This window comes from Heteronotia binoei, chromosome 4 (genome assembly GCF_032191835.1).
Source record: "Heteronotia binoei isolate CCM8104 ecotype False Entrance Well chromosome 4, APGP_CSIRO_Hbin_v1, whole genome shotgun sequence".
NCBI lineage: Eukaryota > Metazoa > Chordata > Lepidosauria > Squamata > Gekkonidae > Heteronotia > Heteronotia binoei.
In genome coordinates this window covers 22,927,245-22,948,604 of record NC_083226.1, presented here as the reverse complement: position 1 = coordinate 22,948,604, position 21,360 = coordinate 22,927,245, and the positions used below count along the sequence as shown (strand labels likewise).

At 46.2% G+C, this 21,360-nt stretch overlaps 1 protein-coding gene across 1 annotated transcript in view; it reads right to left on the bottom strand.

Annotated features, from left to right (window-relative positions):
* Nucleotides 1-379: 379 nt before the first annotated feature.
* KEL (Kell metallo-endopeptidase (Kell blood group)) overlaps nucleotides 380-21,360 on the bottom strand; it is a 45,652-nt gene continuing 24,671 nt past the window's right edge. Inside the window, exons 7-18 of the mRNA XM_060236932.1 lie at nucleotides 19,683-19,871; nucleotides 17,502-17,647; nucleotides 15,797-15,929; nucleotides 14,663-14,773; nucleotides 13,969-14,067; nucleotides 12,964-13,041; nucleotides 11,419-11,522; nucleotides 8,721-8,831; nucleotides 7,077-7,144; nucleotides 5,399-5,565; nucleotides 2,430-2,525; nucleotides 380-1,344 (exon numbers count right to left, since the gene is read on the bottom strand). Of these exons, the coding sequence (XP_060092915.1) occupies nucleotides 1,168-1,344; nucleotides 2,430-2,525; nucleotides 5,399-5,565; nucleotides 7,077-7,144; nucleotides 8,721-8,831; nucleotides 11,419-11,522; nucleotides 12,964-13,041; nucleotides 13,969-14,067; nucleotides 14,663-14,773; nucleotides 15,797-15,929; nucleotides 17,502-17,647; nucleotides 19,683-19,871 (1,479 nt within the window). The 3' untranslated portion in view covers nucleotides 380-1,167. The remainder of the gene's footprint in view (nucleotides 1,345-2,429; nucleotides 2,526-5,398; nucleotides 5,566-7,076; nucleotides 7,145-8,720; nucleotides 8,832-11,418; nucleotides 11,523-12,963; nucleotides 13,042-13,968; nucleotides 14,068-14,662; nucleotides 14,774-15,796; nucleotides 15,930-17,501; nucleotides 17,648-19,682; nucleotides 19,872-21,360) is intronic.

Below are 21,360 nucleotides of genomic sequence, written 5' to 3'. Positions count from 1 at the left end.
GCTTACAGTAGGCCCTGTAAGAAGAGCCCTCTAAGCTCTTGGAGGATTGGCTACATCAGGGGCCTTGTGGCCTAATATGCAAATGAGTTCCTGCTACAAAAAAGCCCTGGTTACCAACCTCCAGGTGGGGTCTGGAGACCTCCTGGAATGACAATTGATCTCCAGACTGCAGAGGTCAGTTCCTCCGGAGAAAATGGCTGCTTTGAAGGGCAGGCTGCATGCCGTCTCTAACCTGCTGAGCTCCCTTCCCTTCCCTTCCATCCCCAATCCCCAACCTTCCCAGGCTCCATCCCCCCGCCCCCAAACTCTTCAGGAGTTTCCACACCCAGAACCGGCAACACTACCGAAGAAAAAACAAGACGGGTCCAGGAATGCAGACTCATTAAAACACATATTGTATATTTGGGCCTATTTCCTATTTCCTTCTCCCTGACATCCAGTTTCCTATGTGGAGGGAAGTTTTATTTGGGGGGCATTGTTGTGTAATCAGGGCTTTTTTTGTAGCAGGAACTCCTTTGCATTTTAGGCCACATCCACCTGATGTAGCCAGTCCTCCAAGAGCTTACAGTAGGCCCTGTAAGAAGAACCCTGTAAGCTGCTGAAGGATTGGCTACATCAGGGGCATGTGGCCTAATATGCAAAGGAGTTCCTGCTGCAAAAAAGAAAAAGCCCTGGTTGTGTTCAGTCCTCACTTGCAGGAAAAAGTGATGTAGTCCCGGCATAGATCTACTTCTTGGCAAGAGCAGAAACGGGAGCAGGCTTCTAAACTGGTTATCACAAGGCCGTACTGGTTAGAGCAGTCCAAAATAATAGACAGGAAAAACTCATTTTTGTCTTTGACGAGACAGCCACGAAACTGAGAGTCCCTGAAAATTCATCCACTGATCTTCAGTTCTCAAAAAATCCTTCCTAAGGCAGGTTAAGAGATTTTCAAAAAGTGATAAGAGCATTTCTACAGTGCAGACTCTTCTCTGTATTCTGTTCCATCTGGGTGATTGAGTGCGAATGTCTTTTTCCCACCTTGGCTCGTCACATGAGAAAGAAAAGGTGACTTCCCCGGGAAGAGATGGGATAGTCCTCTGCTTCAGGCAGGGCTAATGTCACCCAAGCAATAGGATCCTGCAGTCCGTTCTCCGTCTCTTGATCCCATGTGCTCTTTAGGTTGTTTTACCAGATGCGGCACTTGAGAACAGGATTCATTGGTGACTCGCTCGGGCAGTGGAAGTGCCTAGAGAAATCCTGGCTGTTGCTTAAAGAGCCAAGGACACGGAGAGGTGGTGGGCTATGTGGGTCATTGCGTAAGAAGCTTTGCAGTCTCTCGAGACTCTGGTGCCCACACATTGCCTGCAAGGGAGACAAACCTGTAAGTACCAAGCAAATTCATAGAATCATAGAGTTGGAAGGGATCTCCAGGGTCATCTAGTCCAAACCCCTGCACAATGCAGGAAACTCCCAGATACCTCCCCCTAAATTCACAGGATCCTCATTGCTGTCATATAGCCATCTAGCCTCTGTTTAAAAAACCCCAAAGTCATTTCCTCCACACCTCCAAAGTCATTTCCTCAAATTCTGGCTTTCTGCCCTGACCTGGGTATGCCAGGCAAGTCCAGTCTCATCAGATCTCAGAACTTAAGCAGGGTTGACTCTGGCAAGTACTTGGATGGGAGACCTCCAAGGAATACCAGAACCGGGAGGCAGAGGCAGGCTTAATTCAGCCACCTCTCTGAATATCCACCTAGTAGGAGTCAGTCACCAGAGGTCGCCATGAGTTTCAGGTGAACATGCACACTCTCTCTCACACACAGGGGCAGGCACACACACACACACACACAATACAAAAATAGGCGCCCCACCCCCAAAAAACCACCCTTCAGCTTTTTGCAGATTTTGCAGAACTCTAAACTGTAGGTGTGTCTTTGCCTACGTGCACAGGGATACACCTTCAGCTGTCATATATCAGAATCCCGCCTTTCAGCCAAAACTGGAGTCCTGAGCAGCCCCTATGAGTCAAAATCTAAGCGACAATTCTGAGCAGGGCTTTTTTTGTAACGGCCTTCTTTGCATATTAGGCCACACACCCCTGATGTAGCCAGTCCTCCAAGAACTTACAGGGCTCTTCTTACAGGGCCAACTGTAAGCTCCGGAAGGATTGGCTACATCAGGGGTGTGTGACTTAATATGCAAAGGAGCTCCTGCTACAAAAAAAAGCCCTGATTCTGATAGAATAGGTTCCCTGGATAGGGGATGTTCCACAGGGCTGGAATATATTTGCTCGACAAGAATACGAGTTTGTCCTATCGCCAAGGAAGCACAAAGGGAGGCAGTATGGAAGGACAGAAGACTGCAACGGCTTAGTGCGGCTCATTTTTCCAAAAGCCACCCAAAGCCGAGGGGAGCAACCGTGAAAGAAACCCCAAAAGGTGCCTTACGTGGGCAAAACTGATGAAGAAGAGCTGATGGTGTGAGACCCCAGGCCAAGGCAAGTCCTTCACCCATCTCTGCTTGGCCAACCAGTTCTTATAGGCCTGCCGGCAAGAGAGAGACAAACATTAAAGCTGCGGACCTCAAACTTCATCTCACAATAGATTCAGTGGGGTAGCTGTGTTGGTCTGAAGTAGCAGAACCAGGGCTTTTTTTTTTTGTAGAAAAAGCCCAGCAGGGACTCATTGGCATATTAGGCCACACCCCCTGATATCGCCATCGTTTTACACAGGGACCTTTTTTGTAGAAAAAGCCCAGCAGGAACTCATTTGCATATTAGGTCACACCCCCTGACACCAAGCGAGCTGGAACTGCGTTCCTGCTCAGGAAAAGCTCTGAGTAGAGCAAATGTTGAGTCTAGGGGCACTGTGAAGACCAACAGATTTTTAGTCAAAGGTATGAGCTTTTGCGTGCAGTATGGAGGAAGTGTGCCTGCACACAAAACTTTATAGCTGGAAGCAGGGCCTTTTTTTCTTTGCAGGAACTCTTTTGCATATTAGGCCACACCTTCCTGATGTAGCCAATCCTCCAAGCGCTTACAGGGCTCTTAGTACAGGGCCTACTGTAAGATCCAGGAGGATTGGCTACATCAGGAGGGTGTGGCCTAATATGCAAAGGAGTTCCTGCAAAAAAAAAAGCCCTGCCTGGAATGAACTTTTGTTGGTCTTAAAGGTGCCCCTGGACATGAAATTTGTTCTACATCTCACAATTTTATACATGAATGAGAGCACTTCCCCACAATCTCCTTGTAATAAGGATTAGAGACACCTTCAGCAAACTAACTAAAGCTTTTCGCTCCTCAAATTTTCTCATTTTTTTTGAATGAAGAAATTTTCTCATGAAGAAAATAAACAGCAGAGAGTATGACCCAGTTCTTTATCTCTCTCTGTGTATATAAGTCGTTCCAATTCAGTTAATATTTGAGTGCACAGAAAGGTACCGAGTACCCAAGATTACAAATGTAAACAGAATTATACTTTTTCTAAACACCATGATTTCGATAAGCTTTGAAGGGTGTATCTCTGTTTAGGATTCCATAGTTAATCTTTTGCATGTTTAGTCAGAAGTAAGCTTAATGTGCAACCCAATTCCTATGCAGGTTTGCTGTTCCCAACAAACAGTAGTTTGGACTGCAGCCCCCAGAACAGACAAATGAGCTCATTCTTTTACAAGGACCTTTTTCTTTTATGGAATATAGCCACAGGGGCTGTGAGACTGAACAACAACAAGAAGACTGTAGATTTATACCCCGCCCTTCTCTCTGAATCAGAGTGGCTTACAATCTTTATCTTCTTCCCCCAACAAGAGACACCCTGTGAGGTGGGTGGGGCTGAGAGAGCTCTCACAGCATCTGCCCTTTCAAGGACAACCTCTGCGAAAACTATGGCTAGGGGTGGCCAAACTGTGAGCTCTCTATCTTGACATCCTTCTGCATAACAGCTTGCTTTGCAAAGCTTGCTCAATTGCACAGGAGCTACAGAGCAAAACCTCTATTTTCTCCATTGGCTGAGGCTCCTCCTTTGGGGAGGAAGGGGGGGAGGGACATCTTGTTTTGCCAGGCTCTCTCAATTGCACAGTGGAGCTATCGAGCCAAGCCTCTCTTCCTTCTATTGGCTGAGGCTCCCCCGCAGTACCCTGGAGAAGGAAGGAAAGAGCCAGAGCTTCCTTTGCCCAGTTCCCTTGATCCCATGGGAGAAATACAAAGAAAGCATCTTTAAGACCAATGAATGCTAATGTTTTAAGTTTTTAAAAAATATATATTTGTGTTTGTCTGTGTTCTTTATAAAATTTGTATCTCTGCTACCTAATCTTAAATAGGTACACACATGGCCTGGCCCGACATGGCTCAGCCCAACCCAACATGGCCCAGCCCAACAAGGTCTCATTTATGTTGATCTGGCCCTCATAACAAATGAGTTCGACACCCCTGTAATCTCTGTGCCCTGTGCTCCAGGCCGACCCGTCTTGTTCACAGAGAACTGCTTGCAGCTGCCAAATAAGGGGACGTTCATGGGAAAGAACTTTGGTGGAAGGGAATACATCTGGTGCTTAGCGTTTGAATGTTGTAATGGTTACTGATAAGGTATATTTAGGGGACCGCGATCTGCCAAAAACAGTTTTCACAATGCCTGTCCAGCCTGTCATGTTGCTCTCAATAAACTGATCTCTTGAACCAGCTCCAGTTGTTTAATGGGAAAGAACTCGCAAGAGTTGACAATCAGAACTGAATTCTCAGGCACTCACGGGCCCAATTCAGATGAGGACTTCAGCATACAGGGGAAATTACCCCCCCTCCCGTGCCATTTCCCTGGTCTGAAACATCCCGGCGGAACCACTGTTTGCCCTGATGGGGAAACTTGCGAGTCAGTTTCCCTGGTGACAATGCAGGGGAATCAGTGCAGTGGGGAGGGTGTGTGTGTGTGTGTGCTAAAAGCTAGCCATGCCTAGGGTGCCAGACAGTTTAGAGCCGGTCCTGCCTGGTGGGACAAATGACAACTCCCCAGGATCACTTTGGGTCAGGAAAACACTGAGGCTTAAGCCCCCTGTCTCCTTATGCTATGATGCCACTCCATTTCATGCCTGGGATTTAAGGAAGAAGGAGGAGATTGGATTTAAACCCCACCCTTCGCTAGCCAAAGGAGTCTCAGAGTGGCTTACAAATCTCCTTTTCCTTCCCATCCCCAAAACGGCTGCCCTGTGAGGTAGGTGGGGCTGAGAGAGCTCTCCCAGAACTGCTCTTGAGCAGAACAGCCTGGAGAGAACTTGCGACTGACCCAAGGTGACATCAGCAGGTGCATGTGGAGGAATGGGCAATCAAACCCAGTTCTCCCAGATAAGAGTCCACGCACATAACCACTACACCAGATTGGCTCTCTGTCACGGCTGGTGGGTATGGATGTTGATCTGATCTGGATACCTGGTAAGCAATAGCAAGTCCCCCCGTGTCAGCCGCGTTCTCCAGAAGGGTGAAAGAGCCGTTGATGTGCTGACCCTCCAGGGAGTACCTCTCGTACTGCTTCACAAGACAGTCAGTACCATTAGCCAGGGCTTCCATGTCACAGTTTGAACAGGTCTCAGGCCACACTAGGGAAAAAACATGGAATGTCAGGGAGGTGAACATTGAAGGTTGATTTCATTGACCACAACAAAACACAAAAGATTCGAAGGGCTGCAGCTACACCATTCTGCCAAAGAAATGATGTCTGAAAGAGGTGAGAATTGCATGAGTCAGGCCTTCCTTTCTCCTTTGCCTCAGAGCTGGTAGTGTGTGGGGGAACAACCATTTCCTCTAGAGTTGCACCACGTGCCAGTGGGGGTGGGTGGAAAGGAGCCTTTCAGGAGAGAGACAGAGCTCTGCACGATGTCCTTGACGCGACAAAATCACAAAGAAGTTACATCATATTGAGGATGGCGTGAGGCAACATTCTGGTTTGAGGGCAAAATTCTGTGGTAAAATTGCCCTCAGACCATAGAGCTTTGCCCTCAAACCAGTGTCACTGCATGACATCCTTACCATGACATCACTGAGTTGGGGATTTTGCACGGTGACATCGCTGTTTGAGATGGGGTTTTCCGTGAGCAGAAGCCCAAAAACCAGGGGATTTCCCCCACACACACTTGGAGAATAGAAACCCTAATTTCCTAAACCTTGGCATGAATTCACCAAGTGACCCTTGGAAAGCCGTCTCCTTCAGCTGCCTTCCCCACTGCCGCTCTGGGGATAATGACACAAAACAGGGATGCTAAACAGATTATAAGAAGCAGTTTGTGAATACACAAAAGCGCTATATACATATTAACTATCTTTGTTCAGGGCCGGTGTGTGGGAGTCAGTGACCCAGCCCATTATGTAGGGCACCAGCTCCCAGCAGGGGTGGGGAAGAGTTGTCTGTTCTTTCCAAGTGCTGAGGAGTCCAGAAAGAACGGCCCCTCAGCACCCAGAAAGAACGGCACTTCCCATCCTCAATGCCCTTCAAACTCGGAGACTGCCAGGGAGTGGAAGCGCCCCATGTTCTTTCTGGGCGCTGGTGTGTCGGAGGAACTCCCCCAGTCCCTCAGCACCCAGAAAGAACAGTGCTTCCTGTCCTCAGCCCCCTCCAAACTTGGAGAGCACTGGGGAGGGGAAGCACTGAGCGCCCGGCGTGATGATATCCTTGGGAAGTGGGTGGGAGCATGTTGGGGTTCTCAGGTGGCAGAACCCCACGCGCTGGGCCTGCGTTTGTTGTTATTAAATACAAGCGGGGGACCTGCAAGGATATCTCATATTCCCCTTCAGTGCAGCAGTCTGCAGTTCTCTGCTGCAAACTGCTGCCCATCAGAGAAGCTATTGACAAGAAAAAGCTGTTCATCAGGGTTCGAGACCTACGTAAGCACAATAGATGCAAGGAATGCATCTTACTCTTCATTGCTGATGGAGTACATTTTAGGACAAAGGGGCTCAATTCAAAGCAACGTGAGTATTACGAACAGGGGAAATCCATGTTACTTTGGAAGTATGCAGCATTACAAGGAACAGATTGTCCTGGCCTTAGAGACAGAGGAGATCCTGTGTTGGAAGTCCCAATGAGTTACCCACAAGGCTTTGCATTACACACCGTAATCATAGAAGGAGTGTAGTAGCTCATGTGCCATGAAGAATCCCATTGCACCAAAGTTCACAGCACTGAAAAACAGACAACACCAGGGGTCATTTTGTAGAAAAAGAGGTGCCAGAGCTCATTAGCACAACTTATTTGCATATGCCACACACCCCTGACATCACCAGAAGGTGTACTAAATTATATCAGCTCAGCATCAGAGCCAATATGGTGTAGCGGTTAAGTGCGTGGACTCTTATCTGGGAGAACCGGGTTTGATTCCCCACTCCTCCACTTGCAGCTGCTGGAATGGCCTTGCGTCAGCCATAGCTCTCTCAGGAGTTGTCCTTGAAAGGGCAGCTGCTGTGAGAGCCCTCTCAGCCCCACCCACCTCACAGGGCGTCTGTTGTGGGGGGAGAAGATATAGGAGATTGTAAGCCGCTCTGAGTCTCTGATTCAGAGAGAAGGGCGGGGTATAAATCTGCAATTCCTTCTTCTCCTTCTTCTAAATTGTATCAGCTCAGAATCTACGTATCTTAAAATGCTTCTTGAATGATAATTGTCATAATAAAACCTTACTTCCATCAGACTTTTAAAATTACCTTTCTCCTATGTGACCCCAGTGGCATGAGGAAGATTTCCATCTGTCTGCTTTATATGTTTTTGTTACTTTCCTATTTTTTTGTGGGGAGAAATATTAGAAAGTCTGTCAAATCTTAAAGTTCAGCAAAATTCTCCCAGGGGGTCTGAATAATGGAGCCTAGAAGCAAGTATGGTGGGGGGCGGGGTTAGAAAGAAAGAGCGCAATAAAATTTAGAGGCTCTGGAGCTCTGCTCCTGGGAGCTCCTGCCCAAAATAAGGCCTGGGCAACAGAAGGGCTTAATGGTTTCTAGGACCTGCACACTTGGGAGCAGTGATGGGTGAGCTTCTCTTGCCTCAGTTCACAGTTGATTTAATCTTGCAGAGCGTGTGGTTCTAACTTTAGGCTCAAACTACATGGTATATGGTGTTCCATATGTCCTCCACCCATAAGTCTTGAAAATCCAGATCTACTCAGTGAGGCTATAAGTAATCAAAGGAGGGAAAGTCAAAGGACTGGAGAAAGGGTGATTGAGCTTTTCTCTTCTGGTCATTTTTCAGGCCAAAGAGTCCTCTCCAAATTCTTTTTTAACAGATGGGGAAAGAACCTGGGACTTTCAGCAGGCACTCATTTGCATATTAGGCGACATCTTCTGATGGCGCAATTGTTTTACACAAGGCTTTTTTGTATAAAAGGCCCAGCAGGAACTCATTTGCATATTAAGCCACACCTCTGATGTCCCAATTGTTTCGCACAGGGCTTTTTCATAAAAAGGCCCAGCAAGAACACATGTATATTAGACCACACCCCCTGACTCCTAGCCAGCCGGAACTGCGTTCCTATGCATTCCTGCTAAAAAAAAAAAAGCCTTGCTGATTCCATATGTTTGGTAAGGTGAGAGCAAGTTGATGCTGTCTTTAGAATGCTGAAAGTGTATCACCAGAGACATCATTATAGACAATGTGCATGACCATTTTTTGCCTCTTAGCCCAACAGTTTGGGTGGTTTTTTGTAATATTTTTTGTAGTATCGTGTAGGGAAGAGATAATAGATTTGCTGGCAACCTTAGCTACTTTACTTACCTGGGAAATTCAGGATGGAAGAAAGGAGGGCGGAACATTCCAGCAGGGAAGACAACAGCATGGCGTCTCAGGGAGTAATAAGAATTAGCAGACCACGGGACCACTTCCCAACTGGAAACGAATTTTTTAAAAAAACAAAAAACAATGATTGCAAAGGAAGGAATTCCCTGGTCAATGTTTTTATCTCATTTCTCCCCTGTTCTTCACCTATTCAGTGGGTGTGACCTTCAAGGTAACAGTAAATACTTGTCATAAGTTGGATCAGGCCAATGGCTCATCCAGCCCAACACTCTGCATCACACAGTGGCCAAAAAAACCAGGTACTATCAGGAGGCCCATCAGTGGGGCTGGGAGACTAGAAGCTCTTCCACTGTTGCCCCTCCCCAAGCACCAAGAAAACAGAGCATCGCTGCCCCACACAGAGAGTTCCATCAATATGCTGTGGTTGATAGTCACTGATGGACCTCTGCTCCATATGTGTATCCAATCCCCTCTTGAAGCCATCTATGCTTGCAGCCACCACCACCTCCTGTGGCAGTGAATTCCATGTGTTAATCGTCCTTTGTGTACTTCCTTTTATCAGTTCTAACCCGACTGCTCAACAATTTCACCGAGGGTCCGCAAGTTCTTGTATTGTGAGAAAGGGAGAAAAGTAGTTCTTTCTCTACCTTCTCTATCCCATACATAATCTTGTAACCTCAAATTGTCCACAGCTGCAAGTTTGTTGTGATATAACTGAAAAGACGACAAAATGAGTTCCGTGTGTGAATGAGCCACGATCACCAAACTGATAGAAAGAACTTGCCTATCACCTGAGGTTGTCACAGATATAAATAGTCCACATCCAGCTTCTGATCATCAAGTTATCGGGTGGTGCAGTAAGGGCTGCCAACTCCAGCATGAGGAATTCTTAGAGATTTGAGGGCAGAGTTTCAGAAGGGTGGAGTTTAGGGAGGGGAAGGAGCTCAACAGGGATGCCACGCCATAGACTTCACCAGGGCTTTTTTTTTGTTGCAGGAGCTTCTTTGCATATTAGGCCACACACCTCCAATGTAGCCAATCCTCCAAGAGTTTACAGGGCTCTTAGTACAGGGCCTAACAGTAAGCTCTTGGAGGATGGGCTACATTAGGGGTGTGTGGCCTAATATGCAAAGGAGTCCCTACTACAAAAAATGCCCGGGAGTCTACCTTCTGAAGCTGCCATTTACTCCACCAGGGGAATTGAATTCTGTTATCTGGAGATCAGTCGCATATCCAGAGGATCTCCAGGTCCTACCTGAAAGTCAGTGACCCTAGATTCTGTGCATGTATGAACAAGAGAAACTAACCCAGGTTTTTTTCTATCTACATTTCTCATTGGATTGAAGTCCCAAATTATTTGCTTTAACAAGGCATTAGAAAGCTTCCATTCTTCTATTTTGATGTACAAACATTCAGGGTTTTGTTTTGTTTTTGTGGCAGGAACTCCATCCATCCATCAAGGGGTGGAATTCTAGCAGGAACTCCTCTGCATATTAGGCCACACACCCCTGATGTAGCCAGTCCTCCAAGAGCTTACAGGGCTCTTAGTAAAGGGCCTATTGTAAGCTCTTGGAGGATTGGCTACATCAGGAGTGCGTGGCCTAATATGCAAAGGAGTTCCTGCTACGGAAAAAGCCCTGGAAACATTACTCCCCACTCTATAGAGAACTTAACTGTCTGTATAAAACTGCTCTGCACAGAAAAGTTTGACAGACTTAAATCATGAGGTGATTTTCATGTGTGAATAAGCCACAATCGCCAAACTAACACCATTTAAATTGACTTTAAGTTGGAGGGATGCTCCAATACAGAACAATGATGCCTAGCTGTGCAGGCGGACAGACAGATAGATGATAGAAGATAGATGATAGATAGATGATAGATAGATAGATAGATAGATAGATAGATAGATAGATAGATAGATAGATAGATAGATAGATAGATAGATAGATAGATAATCACAGTACCAAAAGGAGTCTTGATATCTTCACACATAGCTGCTTTGGGATCCCGCGAAGGGAGAGGAAGATGTAAATTGAGAACGGCAACTAATTCTGCATGCATCAATTGGGAAGTTAATCACGGCCATTCTGTCAAATTCAACCCAAAGGCAAGTGGAGGAGACAGCAGGGCAGGCAGAATGACCATTGAAGATTAATGCAATGGGGCAACTATTGCTTATACCTGGCATATGTTAGCAAGTGCTGGGGAAATAAACCAGTTCCATACATGTGGAGTGGCATTATATAGAGTTTATTGAAACAAGAGCTTTGCAAGAAGCATTGACAGTTGGCCTTTCAGTTGCAAAGGTTGTATTACCTACAGGCAGACAGCAGCCCAGCAGAAGAAGGGGGGGGGGGGGGATCAGGAAGAAGCTTCAACAAACTCTGAACAATAGAAAGCATGAATTACAGTTCCCTCTATAGCTGAGCTATACAAGCTTCTGTTTTAGAGTATGTGTTAATGAAACAATTGACACAGATTCCCTTCTCCAACAGCATGAAACATGTTCTGCCATACAACTCAGCAGGGCTTTTTTTTGTAGAAAAAGCCCGGCAGGAACTCATTTGCATATTAGGCCACACCTCCTGAAGCCAAGCCAGCTGGAACTGCGATCCTGTTTTTTTTTTAAAAAGCCCTGTGACTCAGTCTCTCTTTGCGCTCTAAGATAACATACTTATCCTGCAGACGAGGACTGACAAGTCTCTGTGAGAACTTCTTCCTCAGAAATGTTAGGCAGACGACCACGTTGTGGAAAAAGTTGTCTTCCAGAATTTCCACCTGAAGAAAGAAGCAAAAAGTGAGCTTGAGGGTGGAGCGAGGGACCATCAGATGGACCAAACTGATTCCCACAGGACGTCTTGGCCTAGGAGAGAAATGCCTTTGGCTGCCCACTTCAAAAGTCTTAGGCCTCAGTTCTGCCAAAGGTCTGTCTAAAGGCCAGAAGGGGAATATGGTTTTTCTGCACTCCCTTTAACAGTACTGTGGCTCCTTCAAGTTTCTTAAGCTTCTACCAGTCATCGACATATGGCTCTGTAAAGCCCACCTTTTACAACAAGGTTTGGGCAGGTGATTTGGTAACTGCTATTCACTAGGCTTTTTGCCAGCTGTTTAGTCTTTTAGTAAGAAGAAGACTGCAGATTTATACTCCGCCCTTCTCTCTGAATCAGAGACTCAGAGCAGCTTACAATCTCCTATAGCTTCTCCCCCCATAACAGACACCCTGTGAGGTGTGTGGGGCTGAGAGGGCTCTCACAGCAGCTGCCCTTTCAAGGACAACTCCTGCGAGAGCTATGGCTGACCCAAGGCCATTCCAGCAGCTGCAAGTGGAGGAGTGGGGAATCAAACCCGGTTCTCCCAGATAAGAGTCTGCACACTTAACCTCTACATCAAACTGGCTCTTCATTCATGGTTTTCTCTCTTTAAATAAGATTGGATTTCAAGCTCACCTGTAAACTATCTCAGGCCATGGAAGAGTTAGAATTAGGGCTGCTCTCTTTGCCCATCACCGCTTCAAGCGGTAGCAGAAGTGACATTATGTAGTCTGGCAATTCCTAGAGCTCCCCTACATCACTTCCAGGTTTTCCCAGGAAGTGACATCATGGTGCACATGACACCACACTTTCCACATCCCCACAGACCACCCTCCCACCGGCTCCTAGGCATGGTCAGGGCTTTTTTTTTCTGGAAAAAGAAGTGCCAGAACTCTCAAGAGGGAAAGGGAGGAGAAAAACACAAGTGCCCCTCACGAACTTTTAGACATTTTTTGAGAATTTTGTTTCCACAAAGAGGGTCAGAACTCCATTCCACCACATTCCCCTGGGGCGAGGGACCCTGACCATGGCCTGCCAACCCTACTCAGGATGAAAAGGGTTTTTGTGTGTTATGCATCGCTCAGTGTAGAAAATCAGTTTTGGGACAGGGCTGAACCAGGATTAAAGATCTAGTGCAGAATCTGTACCTCTCATTGTCAGCCTCCCTCATGTTTTGGAAACTGGAAACAAACGTCAATTCCAACCCATGATTCTTCTGTGACATTTGACACCTGGCGATCATGTGAGAGGCTCCAGGGACATGGGAGTTGCATCCTGGATTCAAATTTTATTGAAGTGGCATGGGATGGAGCTTCATGGGAAGGGCAGGCATCCTCCCCATTGGAAGGATTGTTCCTCAGTGGGCCACAGAAGAATATAGTCATACAGCAAGTGTTTAACCAACTCACTTCTTGGTACTCACGATCCATTTCTTCTGTTTGATGGATACTTTCTGGGTAGCCAATCTCCACCTGGACCCCATACACCTAAAAATGCAGAAGAAAAACAAGTAACTTAGATAACTGATGAAAAAGATGTATTAACACTAACCCTTAAGATCCATATGCACAGGTATCTCTAGAGCATGGCCCAAATTCCACACTAGATCTTTAATCCTGGTTCAGCTCTGTCCCCAAACTGACATTGTACACTCAGATCATTAAATCATGGAAACCAGTTCTATGAGTCTATGATTCTAGTGTAGGAAATCAGTTTTGGGACAGTTTAAACCCGGGAGGCGTGTCAACATCTGTTTAAGCCAAGCACAAGGAGGAACACCACTGGAAATTGACCAGAGTGTTGGAAATTGATCAGAGTCTTTCATATGGACTTCTGTTTTGTCAATTACTCTGCATTATGGCTTTGGGAAATGTAATCTTGTAATGGTAGAGTGCATGAGTGTGTAATTATAGTTATAACATGCTAAATCAAGCGAGTTATACAGTGTTGCTAATTCTGTGGTTGCTTAACCTGTACACTGTAGTTTTGTGTGTTGCCACACCTCCAGATGGAGCCTGGAGATCTCAAGGAGCTGTAACTGATCTCCAGACAAATCCAGTATCCCTGAAGAGGATGGTTGCCTTGGAGGGTGGACTAGAGGGCGTTAAACCCCAGTGAGGGGTTCCATTCCTCATACCCTGCCTCCTTAAGGCCCACCTCCAAAATCTCCAGGAATTTCCCCAACCCAATGTTATACATGATGATCAATGTTCCCTCTAAGCTGCAGAGTCTTGCGAGCAAAAATTCTACTTTGTGAGCTACTGGTATTAAAATCGTGAGCTACTGGCATAAATTAGTGTGCTCTGCGGTCATCCTGCCTGAGCTAAGACAAAAACATGTGAGCTGGAGGCTAAAAATCTGCGAGCTAGCTCACGCTAACTCAGCTTAGAGGGAACACTGATGATGATACCTACTTTCTCCTTGGCCTCCTGGCGAGACTGGCTGTCCATCCACTCCACTTGATCCAGTCGGCTGTGGATAGAATCTCGGATCTCAGAGAACATCTGCTGAGCCTGGAAAGAAGGAAAACGAGAGAGAGATCCCCAACTTTAATTAAACAGCCTTTCCAGCTGAGACTCAAGGCAGAAGCTTTAAGGAGACATACCGTTGCTTTCTGGGAAATGTTATGACACCTGGTGAAAAGAAAAGAGGAGAGTGCTGTGGTGTGTGGTGCTTCAGCCTACCACATAAATCAATGTATGGAAATAGCTCCATTCTACCTCCCACAAACTCTATGGTTGGAGGGTGATTTTACTATAGATTTTTTCCCCCAAACCAGAGCATCACCCCGCAACATGCCTAAGTCACTTCCGGGTGCCAACTTCCAGTGATGTTGGCATCCTTGAAAAGAATTGTTTATTGCATACCATAAAAGCTAACACCATGATGAATGAGACAAACCCTTGGCTGTTTTGCTAGTGTTCCCTTTATTCTGAATAAAGTTTGCTCCTGCTGTTTAAAAAAAAACCCCTCGCCTGTGTGCTTTATTGGACAGGGCCATGCAAGAACTCATGTTTGGATCACAGCATGTAACAAGATATTAGTTGAGGATGACAAAGGGAGAGTGAGAGGGAAATGAATTTGTGTCTGGCGTCATTGAATACCTACGAGATCCTTGGCCTTCTGGGGGAAGATCTCTTGCACAATCATCTCTCCAAGTACGGGACCAAAGAATGTACTGGTCTCACTCAGGCATTTCCTCCAACGCTCACTTCTAACCTGGGAAGGAAGAAAGGGAAACAATGAAATTACACTCGGCAAAAATCACAGGGAAGTTCTACTGAACGAGTACCAATTGATTGACTGATTGACTTTATTACCTCCTCTTCCACTAAGCCAGCACTCAGAATACCCGACACTAATCAACATTATGAAATTCATAAAAATAGCAAGATATAAAGCTGCAATCAAAGAAAGGAACTCAGCAGCTCAAAACCCTGTAAAGATCATTCAAAACCCACATGGAAGGCCTGCTGGAACAGAAAGCTTTTGAGCCATGACTGGAAGACCCAGATAGAAAGTGCCACTTTCTGCTCCAAAGTTAGGGCATTTCACCATTTGGGGATGCAGCACAAACCATGCTGGCCGACAAGGTTATCAGATCTCCCAGTATAGCGGGAAGCCTCCTGACTCCTGCTGCCATTGCCTGTTACCGCTCAGCTGGCTGGCAGAATATTCTCTGGAAATACAGGAAGGTGATCAGCGTGCCTGATATGATAGTTCTATTTCATTGGAGTGACTAATCATCCCCCAACCATAAGTCCCCACCTCCTCTGTTTCCTGCCAAGCATCTGGCAATCTTACTTGCTGATCCAAACTTAGTTGAGGCCAGTTCCTGCCCTACAATGCCCAGGCCCAATGAATCGAAGGCAAATGTGTAAGTGAACATTGCATGATGTCCCCAGTGTGATGACATCAAGCGGAAGTGATGTCATCATGTCGGGGACATTGTACAGTGACACTCTGCTTTTTGGGCAAAACTCTGTGGTAAAATTGCCCTCAAACCATAGATTTTTGCCCCCAAAAGCAGAGTGTCACCATCTGGCTGGTGATGGGCAAAAGCCTCAAAAATGGGGGCTCCCCTGACCTGGCCTAGAGAATAGGAATCCTACCATATCCTCGTCTCCAGGGATTTTCAACCCAGAGTTTAGAACCTAATGTGTAAGAGAACAGTGAACACCTTCTTCCCACAATGTGAAAAGGGGAAGGTAAAATGAGGGAACTAAAGAGAAGCAGGGTCACCATCTCGGCTGGTTCTGTCATCCTTCCAGTTAGTTTATCCGCCAGTTCCTGCCGAGCTTCTTGGAACCGTCGGTCCAAGGCGGGGGACATGTTCCCAATCAGGCAGAGTATCATGTAGATCTGTAGGGTCTCCCTGCCGGAAAGATTAAAACACAGATTTCATTTCATCACAGCAACGTTAATTTGTAATAACAAAGGGAAAGAAGAAGAGACAGCTGTTTATTTTTACAGGATATTATGGAGAACAAGTTCCAAGTTGCCCAGGGGAACGTAATCCAAATACAAACCACAAAAAACATATCACCGTTTCATAAAATTAAAGCTGAGAGGATCTGTTTTTAAGTTCTGCCTCCTTAGTGAGACCAGTGCTGTTTTCGCACACAGCTTACCACACGGTCACATTCCTGTTCTCTCTGCAGCGACCGTCGGATTTCCCACCATCTGCGCCTGAGTTACAGGAAGTGCCGCGGCTTTTGCGTAGCAAACGTAAACTGGCTTTTAGCGGTTTACGTTTGCTATGCAAAAGCTGCGGCACTTCCTGTAACTCTGGCGCAGATGGTGGGAAATCTGACGGACGCTGCGGAGAGAACAGGAACATGACCGCGTGGTAAGCTGTGTGTGAAAACGGTCCAGGTCTCCAGCTTCAGACTCCCTCATTGGTGAGGGAGGGTTGTTGTTGTTTTTAAATAGCATTCCACCAACAGCATGATGTCATTTCTGACAAAGACCTGGAGGTCACACCAGCATAACACTCTAGTATTCAGTTTTACCACGGAGTTTTCTTTGAATCCTTCAGCATGGCCATCAACATGGCATAATTCCCACAGGATAATATGAGAACATCCGCCTTGCTCAGGAGTCTCGGCATTTGCCAGGGAATCCCTCCTCCTCCATTCTGAAAAATGGACACTGCATGAAATGGGAAAATCCACTTGCAAACGATCACTAAAGTGCACTGCAAACGGATTGAAAGTGCATCATTCAGCATGTGTGAAAGTGCACCTTGCTCAGTGCTGCTGTTTGTGGGCAAAAAACAGAAAGAAAATATTTCAGCATTTGAGGGTATGATGACCCGTGTCGTGGCCAAAACTGGGAGGGTGGTGTTAAAGGAGAACGGGCTGACAATACCAAATCAAACCTTGAATTGTTGAATTTGTCACTGTGATACCAAAGCAGCTGATGTGATAAGAACAGAATGATTCAACTTCAGGGTGTTTTTACATTCAGTTTGATCCAGAGTTTTAGAGTCTTCAAATCGCCTGCCAATACAAATTTAAATTACAAGATGAGGCAAGCAATGATACGTAAAAATTTCAAGTGCTGTCAGTTCTCATGCAAATTACTGCACCTTGTGGCTTTTGGAGGAGTCTTTTAAAACGCATGAAAACTTCTACAATACAAGTTCGAAACGCCTGTAGAGAAATGACCGGATCAAAACTAGTGTGGAGAAAAATGTTGTAGCAGCAGCGCCAGAACTCATCTCACTGAAACAAATGTAGATACTTTGGGCAGCAACAATGCAAAACAGTTGGGAGAACATTAGGTAATGTAAAAGGTGAGTTTCCAATGCGATGATAGAGTCATCTATCATCGCATTGGATGTCAGTGTAAAAACACCCTCAATCTTCCTCCAGGTGTGTGGTCTGTCAATGCAGGTATGCATACCTAGCCCCGAGGGCACAGACCCTAAAATACTATCACCCACCTCCTCTTCTGCCATTCTTCAATCAGATGTGACATGCCTTTCAAATAGTCCATATCATGCACAGCAATCGGCTGAGAAGTGTTCAGCTGCACTGGATGAAAAGCGGCCTGGAGACACGCAAGCCAATCTATAGCGGGAGCCTCCGTCTAATGTTAAAAGTGAACAGAATGAAATCATGAAATAAAGAAGTCCAGCGATTACAAAATGCCCAGTCCTAAGCATGGTTTCAACTGAAAGCAGACCTCATGTTTAAAGGGATTTACTCCCTTGTAAGTCTGCACTGGCTTGAGGAGATACATGTCTAAACATTAATAAAGATGCCAGAGGTTAGAACTGACATGTGATGGACATCTCTGTTATTAATTTTTCATTCCCCCTCCTGCCAGTACAAGTTTGGAATTCATTCAGAATTATACATTCAGAAGTGCTGCAGACAGGGAAAAAAAAAAACCCTTTACTTTATTACTCTTCTTTCAAGGCGCTCACAGAAGTGTACACAGTTCTCTTATATTGTCTTGCTTTTCCCCCAAGGTGGGGAAATTAAAAGTTGTTTTCAACTAAAATATGAACATTTGGCACAGGCATTCCTTGTCAGGAAAGGGCTCCAGCCCTTCAATCATTTTGATTCCTCTTTTTGGTACTTTCCCTATGCCTGTAATTATTATTATTTTTTTTTAGAGGGGGTGATGTGATATTCAAAAGATAAACTACCAGAATGCAGATTTTTAAGTTATTAATAAAAAATATCCAGGGCTTTTTTTTTGTAGAAAAAGCCTAGCAGGGACCTATTTGCAAATTAGGCCACACCCCCTGGCACCAAGCCAGCTGGAACGTCTTTCCTGTGTGTTCCTGCTTAAAAAAAAAAACACCCTGAAAATGGCCAAAGAGATGTTCAGTATCAAGAAAAGCTCACTAGCAAAATGGCAAAGATGGATCTTTTTCTTGCAGACATGTTCTATTGAGGGGAGGGACGGTGGCTCAGTGGTAGAGCATCTGCTTGGGAAGCAGAAGGTCCCAGGTTCAATCCCGGGCATCTCCAAAAAAGGGTCCAGGCAAATAGGTGTGAAAAACCTCAGCTTGAGACCCTGGAGAGCTGCTGCCAGTCTGAGAAGACAATACTGACTTTGATGGACCGAGGGTCTGATTCAGTATAAGGCAGCTTCATATGTTCATATGCACATCGGGACAAGAATCCACTGCAAGATTGGGGGCTGTTTTTTAGGATGTATTAAGGTCAGGGTTTCTAGCAAAATGATAGACACACCGAAGAACAACAAATGGCCAAGTGTTGTGCTGCCATAAAGATGCAACGAGTTTTTATTCGAGCAGGAGTTTTTGTGGATTAAAGCCCTGACTAATCAGCCAGCCCACCCTGCAATTTTGTAAAAATGATTCTGTGTTAAGTAAAATTACAGCTTTGCTGCCTGAGATGAGCCTGTTTATTTCAGATCAATACATGAACACCACTTTCCCTTATTAGTACTGCACCCATTCACGTATGCCTGTTTTCTGTTCACGTTTTCCATCACATCACAAAGGTGCACGCACTCCTTCACCTAAGCCACTTCTCCAACTGTTCCGGCTCTTCACACCAGTCCATTCCCCTCAGCCTGTTGTTCTTTCAGTCATCTCTCCTTACTATTCAGGCTCAGCTTCATTCTATCTAAATTTCATGCTATTTTTCCTCCACAGAACCTAAGGTGCCAGACATTACTCTCCACCAACCTTTTTCTCTTCATAATCTCCCTGTGAGACTATTTTCCCTCCACAGAGCCTAGGGTGCCAGACATCATGCTCCTCCAACCATTTTCTCTTCACAATCCCCCTGTGAGGCTATTTTTCCTCCACAGAGCCTAGGGTGCCAAACACGACTCTCCTCCAACCATTTTCTCTTCACAGTCTCCCTGTGAGGCTGTTTTCCCTTCACAGAGCCTAGGGTGCCAGACATTACTCTCCTCCAACCATTTTCTCTTCACAGTCCCCCAGTGAGGCCATCTGGCTGGTCCACAACCTATGAGGCCTAGCCACTTTGACAGATTATTCAGGATAAGCAGAATATATTTGCTTCTCCCTCCATAACTCTAGATCTAGACAGAACGTGCCACTTTCTGCTCCAAAGTTAGGGCATGCCACCATTTGGGTGGACACAGTTCTCCCATATCTGTCCTGGCCAAAACATACCTGTAGCTTTCCGATGGTGGTGCGATGGAATAGCATCCTTTTCTCCTGTCTCTCCTTGAGTGGTGTGACAGCCTTCTGGAGGTTGGAAATGAAAGAGATTGCCAGGGAGATGTAGTTGGAAGTCACATTCATGTGCCCTCCCATCAAGGCTGCTAGCTTTAGCAGGTAAGAGAGATACACACGTACGACCTGTCAAACAAAACATAGCTGTCAGGAATGCTTAAACACATAGCCTACTTGAAGCTATTCTGAGACAGCTTTTGCTCAGACCAAAGTGTTGAGGAGAGAGTGGAATCTGAGAAGAAGTTCTCACAGGAGCCAAGGCAGATGACAAAATAATGTTAATGTTCCTTAACAACTGTGTGGTCGCCAGCGCCGTACATAGACGGTCACCTCAAGACTGGACTACTGTAACGCTCTCTACATGGGGCTGCCTCTGTACCGGACCCGGGAACTGCAGCTAGTGCAGAATGCGGCAGCCAGGCTGCTACTTGGTCTCCCAAGACGGGAGCATATACGGCCGGGGCTACGCGGACTGCACTGGCTGCCGATTGTATACCGGATCCAGTACAAAGTGCTGGTCATAACCTTTAAAGCCCTATATGGCCAAGGACCGACCTACCTGAGGGACCGTCTCTCCCCATATGAGCCCCAGAGAGCACTGAGGTCAGTAGGCAAAAACAGACTGAATATCCCTGGGCCAAAAGAAGTTAAACTTCAAAGCACCCGCACTCGGGCCTTTTCAGCCGCGGCCCCACAACTCTGGAACCAGCTCCCAGAGGAGGTGCGGGCCCTGCGGAGCTTAGACCAGTTCCGCAGGGCCTGCAAGACCGCCCTCTTCAAACAGGCGTTCACCAATGACTGAGCTAATGTTACTGCTAAATTAATAATGTTTACCGCCAATGTTAGTTTTAGGAATGTTTTGATTATTGATTGATTGGTTTTAATGTGAACTTAATGTTTTATTATTGTACTGTTTCACTTTTAAATGTTGTTAGCCGCCCTGAGCCTGCTCCGGCGGGGGAGGGCGGGATATAAATAAAATTTTACATTACATTACATTACATAGACTGTTTGGCACCCTAGGCAAGGCTAATTACTTGTGCACCCCCCTCTCCCACTGATACACACACACACAGGCCCATAGGACAGAATGGAGAGATCGGGCCACCACAGTGGCATGACCCCAGAGAAGGGGTTTAAAGTTTAAAACCCATTCTCTAACATTGCGCCGTGGTGGCACCCCGATCTCTCCAGTCTGACCTATGGGCCCATAGGATAAAATGGAGAGATCAGGCCATCACTGTGGCATGACCCTGGAGAAGGGGTTTAAAGTTTAAAACCCCTTCTCTAACATTACACCGTGGTGGCAGCCCGATCTCTCCAGTCTGTCCTATGGGCCTATAGGATAAAATGGAGAGATCAGGCTGCCACTGTGGCCCGCCCCCCGAGAAGGGGTTGGCCTGCTAGCCTGTGCTTCTCAGAGACTCCAGGAGGTGTGGGGGTGGGGTGCATCCAATTCTGTGCCCTAGGTGATTGCCTAATTCAGCTAGTGGGCCATCTGGCCCTGGGGGCCATTTGCAGATGGGAGCTATTTTAGTGTAGCTGTTAGAATGTTGGACTAGGATCCAGGAGACCCAGGTTCAAATCTCTGGAATGGAATGGAAGCCTGCTGAAT